This window comes from Gossypium raimondii, chromosome 5, assembly GCF_025698545.1.
Source record: "Gossypium raimondii isolate GPD5lz chromosome 5, ASM2569854v1, whole genome shotgun sequence".
Taxonomy (NCBI): domain Eukaryota; kingdom Viridiplantae; phylum Streptophyta; class Magnoliopsida; order Malvales; family Malvaceae; genus Gossypium; species Gossypium raimondii.
Genome location: NC_068569.1, coordinates 51,721,470 through 51,734,836, shown reverse-complemented (window position 1 = coordinate 51,734,836; position 13,367 = coordinate 51,721,470). Strand labels below are relative to the sequence as shown.

The following is a 13,367-nucleotide window of genomic DNA, read 5'->3' as shown; positions in this document are numbered from 1 at the left end:
CCAAAATTTACACTTCTTCTGCTACTGCCGCTGCCATTTCTGCTTTCAAGATATGGGTAAGCTTCCTTCTTCTTTTATTCTTCGTTCCGTTGTTAATGCTGGAAGCCTTCTTTCTAATTTCCACTCTTTTTCTTCTTCTTCTAACACCATTGCTACCCACATCGAATGCCTAAGTAAGAAACCCATGTCCATGCCTGTTAGAGGAAAGGGAAAAAGAGACCACCGCTTCGATAATGTTGATCATGCTTTGAGTTTGTTCAATAAGATGATTGGCAGGTACCCAGTGCCTTCAATTGTGGAATTCACTAAATTATTTGCAGCCATTGTTAGAATGAAACAACATGCCATTGTTGTTCCTATGTGTAGCCAGATGGAATTATTAGGCGTTTCCCATAATGTTTATTCTATGAGCATCTTGATTAATTGCTTTTGTCAATTAGGTCGAATTGATTTTGGGTTTTCTGTTTTGGGGAAAATGAAGAAGTTAGGTGTTGAACCTAGTGCTGTAACTTTTTCAACTCTGATTAATGGGCTTTGTAATCAAGATAAGATTTCTGAGGCCGTTTGTATGTTCGATGAAATGACTGAAAAAGGGTATCAACCTAATTTGATTGTTTACAGTACAGTACTTAAGGGGTTGTGTAAGACCGGGAATACTGATAGAGCTGTTAGGTTTCTAAGGCTGATGGAAAGCAGAGGTTATGAACCCAATATTGTAGCATATAACACTGTCATTGACTGCCTTTGTAAGAACGGTTTGTTACAGGAGGCTCTCAATCTCTTATCTGAAATGAAGGTTAAGGGCATTAGACCAGATATCATTACTTACACTTGCTTAATTCATGGTATGTGTAATTTGGGCCAGCAGGAGGAGGCAACAAGGCTTTTAAATGAAATGGCTGATAACAATATTTCACTTGATATTGTCACATATACTTTATTGATTGATGCTCTTTGCAAGGAAGGAACGATTTCTAAAGCTGTACAGATCGTTGACACAATGAGAAAGCAAGGCATTGAGCCTGATGTTGTCACGTATAATACATTGGTTGATGCGCATTGCAAGGAAGGGATGGTCTCTGAAGCTGAGGATTTTGTTGACTCAATGATAAAGCTAGAGATCGAGCCTGATGTTGTTACCTATAATGCATTAGTTAATGGTCATTGCTTGCGGAACAAAATGGATAAAGCTAGAAGAGTTTTCAACTTGATGATTGAGAACGGTTGTGCACCTAATATAGTTACTTACAACACCATGATCAATGGATATTGCAAAGGTAAAAGGTTAGACAAAGCAATGGAACTCTTTCATGAAATATCTCGAAAGGGACCAATCCCGGATACTGTCACTTTCAGCATTCTTATGCAGAGTATGTTTCAGTTAGGGAAAGTTTCAACTGCATGTGAACTTTTTAGAAAGATGCTTGCTTCTGGACAAGTTCCAGATATAGCGACCTGTTTGATTTTGCAGGATGGTTTATGCAAAACAGGTCATATCGAAGAGGCATTGAAACTTTTTCAAGCAATGCGAAACAGTGGGTTGGAACTTGATATTGTCCCGTATACTATCCTAATTGATGGGTTTTGTAAAGCTGGGCATATCGAAGTTGCCAAGGAATTATTTCATCAACTCTCAAACAATGGTTTAAAACCGGATGTTTACACATATTGTGTAATGATTAATAGACTGTGTAAAGAGGGATTGCCAGATGAAGCATACAGGTTGTTTGGGAGCATGGGAGATAATGACTGTTTGCCTGATAGCTGCTGTTATAATGTAATGATTCGGGGGTTCCTTCGCAACAGCTATACTTCAAAGGCAACGCAACTTCTTAAGGAAATGGTTGGTAAGGGCTTTTCTGCAGATATATTCACTGCCACCTTATTTATGGATCTTATCATATACTCTAATAAATCAATCTTGCTCTGAAATGTTTCACAAATTGTGTAAAGATCATCACTTGCAATGTGAATCAGTTGTACATAACCATTGCAGAGTGATAAAAGATTGTGGAAACTAGAGTGAGGTTTAGTGTCTATTTTCAATATTGTTGACTTTGTTCCGACTTGTGTAGCTTGTTGATCTTGATCTTAGCAACTTCTTGATCTTTTTGGTGGTGATGTTAAGAAATTAGGGGAAAACCAATATTGCTTGTGAATTTTAAAGCAGGGGCATTTGTATGAACAACTAAACATGAGTTGAGAGAATAAAAGGAATTGAAATAAATATTAAGGTGACTTAATGGTATTGATCTACGTGTGTTGGGTAATAAAGGGTTGAATGTTTATATAAAGGAGGGTAGTGATTTCAGCCTATACCCAACAGTCCCTGTACTGTCCTTGCAAAGAATGCTCCTCAGTGCAGCAGGTGGTGGATTCAGCAACCTGCTTAGGCCAAACGCATTGGCTTCCCGGACAATGTGATGTATCTTGACCTTCCTTTGCTGATTCTAAAGAACTCGAATTGTGCGATCTACTCTGCTTAGCAGCAGACTCATCCAATATGATGCGGACAGCAGCAGCACTGTCGCTCTCAATCTCCACACGCTTAAAGCCTTGGATGCGAAGAAGATTCAAACCGTCCAAAATGAGCCACAATTCAGCTTCAAGCAGCGAGCAACGTCTCATATTTCTAGTATACTGCCACAACCACGATCCATTCCTGTGTGTATTAATGAATTTATTTTTGTTTTCAACCCGGCCTACCCTGAATTTCAATTAAATATTTTTTAAGATAAATTTATTTAAATTTAATTATAAAAATAAATAGATAATAATATAAAATTATATATTTATCATTTTAATATTGTAAATTATTAAAAATGAAATAAAGATGCAATAAATTTTATTTTGGGTAAATTACACAAATAGTCACTAACTTTGGGGTAGCTGACAAAGCAGTTACATAGGTTTTATTTTAGTCACTTAACTTTAGAAAAATAACAAAACAATCATTAACGTTATTTAAAACTGACAAATCAGTCATTTATTAATATTTTCTATTGTTGTCTTAATGGGATCGCTGAAGTGGACAATTAACTTGCCACATTGGAAACCCAATTAACGCAATTAGCTGATGTGGCAGATTGACATGGAATTTACCTAAAATTAGGCCCAGAATGGGAAAAAAATTTGGGGAAAAAGTTTTGGCAGACGAAACCTAGAAAAGCTCTTAGCTATCGTGAGGCATGATTTTTTTCCATAGTAGTGAAAATTAAAAATCGACGACGAAAATGGTGAGTCTGGCATCAAAACGGCTGATTGGGCTAACGTCAAGGAGATCCCATCACAACCCATTCATCGACATCGGTTTAGTTGGAGCTTCTGCTTGTGCGATGGTATGAAGCTTCAAACCAAAATCGACGACAAAACAACAAAAATCAGCAAAAACAAAAATACCAAATAGCAAGCATCCAAAATCAAACCAACAAAAAAAGAGCAAGAATCCCAAATTGGCTTGCATCAAAAGAGGGAAGTAAAAAAAAAAAAAAACTAAAGAAGAAGAGAATCAAAACAGAAGAAACCCACACCCATTTTGGGTTTTGTGGGTTGGAGAGCTCAAGCCAGGTCGATGATCTGAGTGGTTAAGAGTCATGGTTGGTCGAAGAAAAGCTGTGGCCGGAATATGGTGGTGATCAGATGGTGGACGGCGAAGATCTGTTGAAGGCTTGTTCAAAGCTTTAAGTTTTTAATATTGATATTTTGAAGGCTTATTGGGAAATCTGAAGTGAGACTTGAGAAGAGCAAAAGAGGAGCCATTTGGAAATGACGATTGGCCAGAGAAGGCCATGAACGACAGTGACTAGAGTTAAGAGAAAAAAAGAAAAAGAGAGAAGAAAAAAAAGGACAAAGATTCAACAGATAACAACAAACTGAGTTGTGGCTCTACCTTGGAGGAACAAAACGGTCAAAATATAGGATATGTATATGTATCTGAGACGCATGCAAGAATCTTACATCATTTAAGTACCACTCTATAATGCGTGGTGCTCTGACACTTAAGTTGTGTATATGTATCTGAATTATATAGTCTTTGTCCTATTTATATTAATATAAGCACACTCAAAATATTATATATTGAACTCAAAAAACTAATAATGATATCAACAAAATAAAAATATACCAAGATTTTTTTTATTTTTTAAATGGCATATATAGATAATTTTGCCCCTAAATATATTCTGCCCTGGAAGAAAACTCATTTTACAAAAATGGGGTATATCCAAAGGAAAAAATCATTGAGGAATAAAAGAACAACAATAGATGTGATGGATTCATTGAAATAGAAAGAGAGATCAATCATACAGTGAAACTAAAGAGAAAAATAATAGGGAAAACAACAACGATAACGATAGCTTATAATTTAGGAAGGAGTAGTAGGAGGGGTTAGTCCATTATTTTAGTGGATAAAAGCATGACGAAACGCAAAACAATGAATGACCATTCCACTCTTGCGGTGGTCTTCCAAACATTCCAACCGTCAAAACCTCCGTATCTAATTAAATGACCACTTTATCCCATCCCCTCCTTATCAAATTCCCTCTCAACTCGCCAATTTCCACTCACTCCACTACCTCCAAATCCCTTATCCTTTGCTAGAAACGCAATACCGACACCGCGTTTGAGGAACATAAATCCGGGTTCGTCGACTACAACAAGGGGTAGCACGAGGTTTCCACTCAGGTGAGTGGACTTAGGAAGGCCCATATCCCTAAACGGTATCGTTTGCGTGTAGAAGGCGATCGCTTCCAGAAGGTTCTGGAGCTGAATCATTGGGAAAATGTTGAACCGGTACTGAACCGGTGGGGTGGCCGTTTTGCTAGGAAAAAATTCTCCTTCCTCCTTAAGGTATGCCGCGTTCTTATGCTTCTATAAAGCTATAAAATACATAGCTGTTACTCTTGGCATTTTTTTAATATGTAATTCACGTATAATACAAATTACATAGCAATAAAGGAAAAAAAATAATTATATTATTAACTCGAAAAATGATCGAGTTTAGATTTTAAAATTGTAATCTTATACTATCTTAAATGGGATTAATTTTATTTCTCAACCTCATTTTTAAAGTTAATACTTATGTTAAAACTTTCTCAAATATTAAGCAAATCTTTGAGCTTGATATGATAATTTGAGTTAAGTGACCGATGAACATAGCAATTTCGAGTATTATTATTAAAAATATCATTTTAAAAAGAAAATAAACTATAATAGAAATTAGAATAAAATTATCTGACTACATTATATATAGTGTTAATGTTTCATTTGATTACTAGTATAATAATATAAGGAAAAATTTAATTAATACATGTGTTAAAATAATTAGACATAAAATAAAAATAATTAATACAAATTTAAACTTGAAATTAAAATGACGAGTAAAAATTTATTATAAAAATAAAACATTTTCAAAAAAGTAAAAAAAAGATCACGTATGACATAAATCATAGAATAATAAAGGTTTTTTTTTATATATTTTGAGGAGGAATTTAAATTGAGGAAAATTGATGTATTTGTTGTAAAATAAAATATTAATATATGTTTTATAAGTTTTTGGATTTTGTTAATTTTATCTGGCTAATTAGTTTGTGAAGTGGTTTTTATTTATTTATAAATTATATTTATGTTAAAGCATAATTAAATATTTTTAAGAATATTATTTATATTAAAATTAAATGAAATTTCAATAATGAAGAATTTAATTTTAAAATAACTAAAAATAATTAAAATACATTATTCAGAAACTGATTTTATTAATTATAGTACTTCATTTTATTAGCGAATTATCAAAGTAAATTATTTTGAATAATGTTTTTGTATTAAAGCAAATTTATTTTTGCATTGAATATGATAGTGCTTTAATTAAAATTAATTTTTATTATGATTGAATTATTAAATAATATATTTTAATTATGTTCAAACAATTTGAATAATGACTTAAAAATTAGGATAAACTACAAAAATAGTCATTTTTGTTTGTCTCAGATTACATTTTAGTCACTTATGTTTGAAATGTTACGTTTTATGTTATTGTTTTGTTACAAAGTGGTCACTTTACCGTTAAACTCCATTACATACCTAATGGCAGTCCTACATAGTAATCCAAATGGGTTTTAAGTGCCAACTTAGATGTTCAGTTGCTGAGATAAAAATATATTTTTAATTAAATAAATTTAATTTGGACTGCCACGTAGGACATCCAAGTTAACATTTAAAGCCCATTTGGACTACCACGTAGGACCGTTGTTAGGAAGGTAATGGAGCTTAACAGTAGAGTGACCACTTCGTAACAAAACGATAATGTAAGTGACTAAAACGTAACATTTCAAACATAAGTGACTAAAATATAATATGAGGCAAACAAAAGTGACTATTTTTACAATTTACCCAAAAAATTAATTTTAAGAGATATATTATTTAAAAAATTAATTAATAATTAAATTTATAAACATTCAATGAACAACATCAATTTTTTAATTTATTTAAAATTCGATTGGTATCGTTTACATAAAATATTAATAATTTAAAAATATGTAAATCTACTATTTTGAATAATTTACCAACAGGCTAGGTCGGCTGAGTTAGGTGACCACTTTCAAGCTAGAGGCTTGAGCCGGCGGATTTAATATTTCCGCATCTTACAGTACTCTTTAATGACGTTGCAAATACGGCGTAAACAATCTTATCTGAATTAGATTGGATTAGTCGATTAGTTAAATTTAAAATTTATTAAGAGATACAAAATTAATTAATTCATAAATCAATGCGGACCAATTAAATTAAATTAAAATAAATCAATTAAATTAATCGAACAGTAAACTAATGATTTGTTTGATTCGATTACTGTCAAGAAACTAGGCTGGTTCATGTTACAGTTCGGCTTTTGAATAATTTTATTTAATTTTTTACTTCCTTTTTCTAATAATAAAAATATTTTTATATATTATAATTAAATTTAAATAATTTTTATATAATTTGAATTTAAGTGAAGTTGACATGGAAACAATTTTTTTGTATCCAAAGTTGGATCATACAGGCAGAACTGGACAATAATCCTACAAGTGTTCATGTTTATCACATTTGGATTAGGGCAGATGCAAGAATAAATAAATAAATTGGGGTTGACCCAAATAAGTAATTAGTTAATGGCATGTATTTAATGTATGCTTAACTACTAATAAATAGGGGTGAATCAAAGGAATTTTTGTATTAACATGGTCCAAAAAGAATAATACATTTTGAAATACTATCAGTCACTCAACTATTGCTATGTTTCGTTTTTGGTCACCTTATTATAGAAAGTTATAAAATAGTTACTCGATTATTCAATTTTGTTTTTTCTGGTCACCGGTTGTTAAATAACTAGCGGCATAACATTAACATTAACCCTCAACAGTTATATATTGTATATATTAAGCATTTGATTCTAAAAAAAAATTAACCTCCAACATTTACCCGTCGTGTAATTTGATCTTTTTTTTTTTTGCAAAATTGCTTTTCTTTGTGACATTTTCACCTAAAAGCTAAAAAATAAATTTTATCAGTTAATTTTGATTGAAAATATACCAAAATGGAAACATCCAAAATTCAAGATAATAATTTCATCGCTTCTCATTCATTTAAAATTAACCTTCAGTGTTAAAAAAAGAGAAAGAAAGTAAAGCTACAAAAAAAAAAAGAAAAAGAAAAAGAAAAGAAAAAGATCAATTACATAATGCGTAAATGTTGAGGGTTCAATTTTTTAGAATCAAGACTGATTGATTCAATGTATAAATTCGGTTAAAGTTGCTATTATGTCAAATTTAAAAGCTGTCAAGTTTCTTTCTATTAATATTAAACGGCTTGTCACCAAAAAAGAAAAGGTCAGATAATTAGTTGACCATTTTGTAACTTTTTATGGTTGAGTGACTTAAAAAAAAGTTACTAATAGTCGGGTGACTACTAGTGTGGTTTATCCTTTGTAATAAAAACATATTATTTTTGTAAAAAAATATAGTATTTTTTAAGTAAGTAATTATCAATTTTATTTGTAATTTATGAGATGATATTTTTAACTCATGACAACAAATTAAATCAAAATAGTTATATTAGTATAGATAATAAAAATAATTGACCTTGAAAACTACATTCAACATAAAATAAGTCTTTAATAAAGTGTAATTTAGCTGGAGTTGTTTAAGGAAACAATTAATATTTCCGTATCTATATTATTATTTAAATATTTGATTGAATTAATGTAACATGTCAATTAAATTTTAATTAATTGGAAACTGAAAAAAAACTCGTTTTAGTTTTTAAAAATATTTTTCATTATCTATTTTTATTTCTGAAAAATCATTTTTATTTTCTACATTTTTACAAAAATGAAAATAAAAAAAAAACATGTTTTTTTTTGTGAAACAAAATAAAAGCAAACAAAAGAAATTAAGCTACTCCCTCAAGCGGAGATCTTCCAAAAGGCGCAATCTTGTTCTCTTATCACGAACCATCTTAACCAAACTATCTGCAAACTTGTTTTCATCTCGAGGGATGTTGAATGCTCCAATGAAGGACTTTTGACAAGAGTTGATGGATTCTTCTAATCAGAGCGGACTTGGAATCTCCTACAAATGCCTCTTGAATAGCGTTAACAACTTTACAACTATCCGTTTGAATTAAGATATACTTGAAACCCTGATCTAGTGACAGATTCAACCCATCCAAGATGCCACACAGTTCAGCCTCCAACACATTACAACCCAAATATCTGTATAAACTGAAAATCCATTCACTATTGCATTCTTGTACCAAGCTTCCAACTGCTGCAAAATCATCCTCAATTTTGATCGACCCATCTATGTTCAAATGCACCCAATTATGTGCCAAGTGCGGACTAGTAGGAGAACTACGTGTCCTCTGTGAAGGCAACCTATAAAAGGATGCATATTGCATTGCCCAACTATAAGAAACCTTGATGATTTCCTCCGTGCTTCAAGTGATATCCTGAAAAACAAAACTGTTGCGATTTTTCCATATACATTAAGAAAGCATCCAAAAAGATCCATTCATGAAGGGATCCAGAGTAAAAACGAACTTGTTTTTCAATAGGAATAAGCTTGTTCCAAATCTCCCTAGCCACAGGGTAATCTTTAAGGACCTGCAGTAACTCTTCTAGGTCATGCCCACAAATTATACAAGTGTTGACACTCCTTATTCCTCGCCTTACCCTTTCTACATTCGCGAGTAATTGACATTTTAGAACAATCCAAATGAAGAATCTAACCCGTTAAGGTCCTTGAAACTTCCAAGGAAAGCTGCCAAATAGATTCTTTCAAACCAATCTTCCTCCTGAAGTTTACCATAAGCGCTTTTCAATGAGAAATAACCCGTTAAAGAACTCCCCCACATGACCCTATCCGAGCCAGCATATGGATGAAGAGGTGGAATTCCTACAATCCTAGCAATGATCTCCTTGATGCACCAAAGGCGAAAAAAGTTAAGATTCTAAGAACCATCACCCGTAACCATATCCCTAAGAGAACAGTCCATGTCAAAGTTGGAAACATATGAGATCTGCTCGATCAGAAGGCCAACCTTTGGAATCCAAAGATCTTTCCAGTAATTAATATCTTCCTCATTACGAACTGACCAAAGTAAGTTCTCACGAATAAGTGGCCATACTTTGACGAGAGAACACCATAAGAAGTAGCCATGCCCACTCGAAAGGGATTCTGGTAAACAATTTTGCACTCTGTATTTTGATTTGAGAACCCGAACCAAAAGAGCGTTGGTATTTGTTGTAATATTAAAACCAGTCTTCATCATAAAAAAAGTATTATGGTCCCTCAAATGCCTCAACCCAAGACCACCATGATCCCTAGGTTGACACACTAGATCCTTGCTCACTAAACCCATCTTTTTAAACTCATTATAGGATCCTCATATGAATTGTCTGATTATTTTTCAATTTCATCGCACAAACCTTCAGGGATCATTATAGATTGCATGAAATAGCTTGGGATTACAAGTAACACTGACAGGGCCAAAGTGACCCTATGGGCTAGAAAGAGTTTTCTAGCATTCCAACTTGAAAGCTTACTTCTCATTCTATCAACAACGAATCATAGGGTATTGTATGTTACCTTGTGGTGAAAGAGATACACTCCTAGATTAGTCCCTAGGTTTTGTACTTCCTAATAGCTAAAAATGTTACTTATACATCTTTCTAAGGTACCATCCACACCTTTTGAAAAGAAGATGTTGGTTTTCTGCATATTAATCTTATGACCTAAAAAATTACAAAAATTATCCAGGATGCCTTTAATGATCTTCACTTGGCGCTTATCCATATGGCCAAAGAGAATCAGTTCGTCTTCAAAAAAGAGATGAGACAGTGGCAGGCCTGTGCGTGATAGATGTATATGTGACCAATCACCAGAATCAATGACTAAACGGATACTGTGGCCCAACCACTCCATACACAGAATAAATAGATAAGGGGATAGAGGCCAACCCTAATAAACACCCATCATTGGCCTAAATTTTTGAATCGGATCCTTATTCTAAAGAATCTACACAGAAGAACTAGAAATAACAAACATAATAACATTACGGAGAAAGTTGGAGATACTTGTAACCTGGAGTGAAGCATCTATGAAATCCCAATATGTGTCTTACGCTTTCTCTAGATTAATTTTGATAAATATCCATCTTTTGTTCTTCTGTTTACTTCTCATAGAGTGAACAACCTCTTGAGCAAAATGATATTGTCTATGATATTTCCACCCGCTACAAACCCAACCTACTCAGGAGTGATGATCTTCGGAAATATAACTTTGAAGTGATTGCTATAACCTTAATAACTGGTTTATAAATGACAGAGCAAAAGATGATAGGGTGGAACTGAGAAAAAATTATCCAGGTTTTAAATCTTGGAGATAAGTATAATGAGTGTATTACTTAAACTCGGATTCATTTGCTCACATAAAAAGACCCTTTTGACCCACTCACAAACCGAAGCACCAACATGTTCCCACTGACTCTGATAGAACAAGGCATGGAACCCATCACTGCTTGGAGCATTTAAAGGTGTCATATCAAAAAGTGTACCCTTTTATGGCTCTACGAGACCTTAAAACATGCTTAAAAGAGATTCAGGACTAAACCGATAATATTTGAAAACTATGGAAAACTTAGAAAATTTTCAAGGTTTTAAGGGTCACACGCCCGTGTGAACAGGCCGTGTGCCTCACATGGCCACCAAACACGCCCGTGTCACAGGCCATGTAAAAACAAGGCATACATACTGGCTTGCACCACACGACCGAGGACATGCCCATGTGCTAGGCCGTGTGAAATCTAGAGGGGTTACTGACTTGGGTTACACGTCTGACCACATGCCCATATGCCAGCCCATGTGCCACACACGACCAGTAGACACGCCGTGTGTGTAGGCCATGCCAAATGTAATGACTCAAAATTCACGGGCATTGAAAAAACACATTATTGGGCATCCTTCTTAGTAAACCAAGTTAGTAAATAATTATTAGAAATATTTATGAGTCTAGTAGTGAGCTTAATTAAGTTTTAATTAGGCGAATTTAGCTTAATTAAGAGTAATTGCGAAAAAGGATTAAATTGAAATTAGATAAGATTTATCCTATGAAGAAGAGCCAGTACGAATATTAGCTCGGAAAATAAAAGAGCTAAGAAATAAACGGGTTCCTCTAGTGAAAGTTTTATGGATAAATCATAATGTAGAGGAAGCAACTTGGGAACCGGAAGAAATGATTGCTTCCTCTACATTATGATTTCTCCATAAAACTTTCACTAGAGGAACCCGTTTATTTCTTAGCTCTTTTATTTCCCGAGCTAGTATTCCTTTTTACTATTTTCTCTGAATTGAGCTAAATTCACCTAATTAAAACTTAATTAAGCTCACTACGAAATGATGAGAGCACAATATCCTCATATTTTCTCAGGTAAACTTCAAGGACGAAATTTATTGAGGGGGAGAAATGTAATGAACCAAAATTAACGGGCATCGAAAAAGTACATTATCGGGCCTCCGTCTTAGTAAACCAATTTCGTAAATAATTATTAGAAATATTTATAAGTCTAGTAGTGAGCTTAATTAAGTTTTAATTAGGTGAATTTAGCATAATTAAGAGTAACTGCGAAAAAGGTAAAAGTTTAATTATAGATTAAAGAAAAACTTAATGGGCTAAATAAGCAATTAGACTAATTGCTTAGAATGAGGCGGTTAATGAGTATAAAATCTTGAGATTTTGTTATTAATTTATTATTTTATAATTATTATTATTATTATAGTTTTCTATTTAAATATTATTATTAATATTATTATATTATGAAATAAAATAAATTAAGACAAGTGTATGGTGATAAGATGGTACAAGTGTAATAATGTATATATATACACTTGTATTATAATTATTTATTTACTTAAAATTTAAGTTAAAGATATTTATTAATTAAATAATTATATTATAAGATTTTTGTATGATAAATAAATAAAAGAAAGACAAATGGATCGTCATGATAATATACAAATGTAAAAATATTTATATGTACAATTGTGATATATGTATTTCTTATAATTAGTGTTGTAATTAATGGTATAATTATTTTAATTTTCGTAGCTAGCAAAGAACCCGAAGCATTAGCATCGAAAGGAAAGGGAAAAGTTGTCGAGGAGTAATCGAATAAATCCGGGTTTGTATTACTATAATTCAAATTACTTTTTATTAAATGTTTTATATAAATTTTATATTTAATAAATGAGCATAAGGTGAGTATTAATATTTGAGTTGAATGGGAATTGGATTGGATGGTGAGTTTGTATGTATAATTGAATTGTATATTGATTGAATGTGAAATTGAAATTGAATAGTGATATTAAATTTAGTATGAAAGTGAAAATTTAATTGAGAATTGGAATACCATATTAACTAGTCGGGCTAAGTCAGATATAGTTGGCATGCCATAGGATTTGGAAGAGTACGAAATTTAGGCTTTGCCGATCAGGCACTTTATGTGTCGTATTCCAGGCACTTATGTGTCGTATATTGATCAGGTACTATGTACCATTTTAGGCACAATGTGTCGTATTGGTGTGTTTGGGTTGAAATCCGTGTGTCTGTCAAAGTCCAGGTTTGTTAATAGGGTGAACAACCAAAATAGGAAAAGTTAAATTAATTTGATTGATTGTACTATTGAAAATGTGAGAAAGTTGAATTGTGGACTGAAATTGAGATTGGAAATGAAAGGCATGAACTTAATGTTCATGTAGTGATTGAAATGAAGACATATGATATGTGAATGAAATTGAAGAATAGCTAAAAAAATTATATTGTTATTGTTAATTGGAT

General features: G+C 32.5%; 1 protein-coding gene across 1 annotated transcript; it reads left to right on the top strand.

Moving 5' to 3' along the window:
* On the top strand, nt 1-2,166 carry LOC105766482 (pentatricopeptide repeat-containing protein At1g63330). The gene has a single exon (XM_012585961.2). The coding sequence runs from the start codon at nt 53-55 to the stop codon at nt 1,928-1,930; it is 1,878 nt and encodes a 625-aa protein (XP_012441415.1). The 5' UTR covers nt 1-52; the 3' UTR covers nt 1,931-2,166.
* The last annotated feature ends 11,201 nt before the right edge of the window (nt 2,167-13,367 follow it).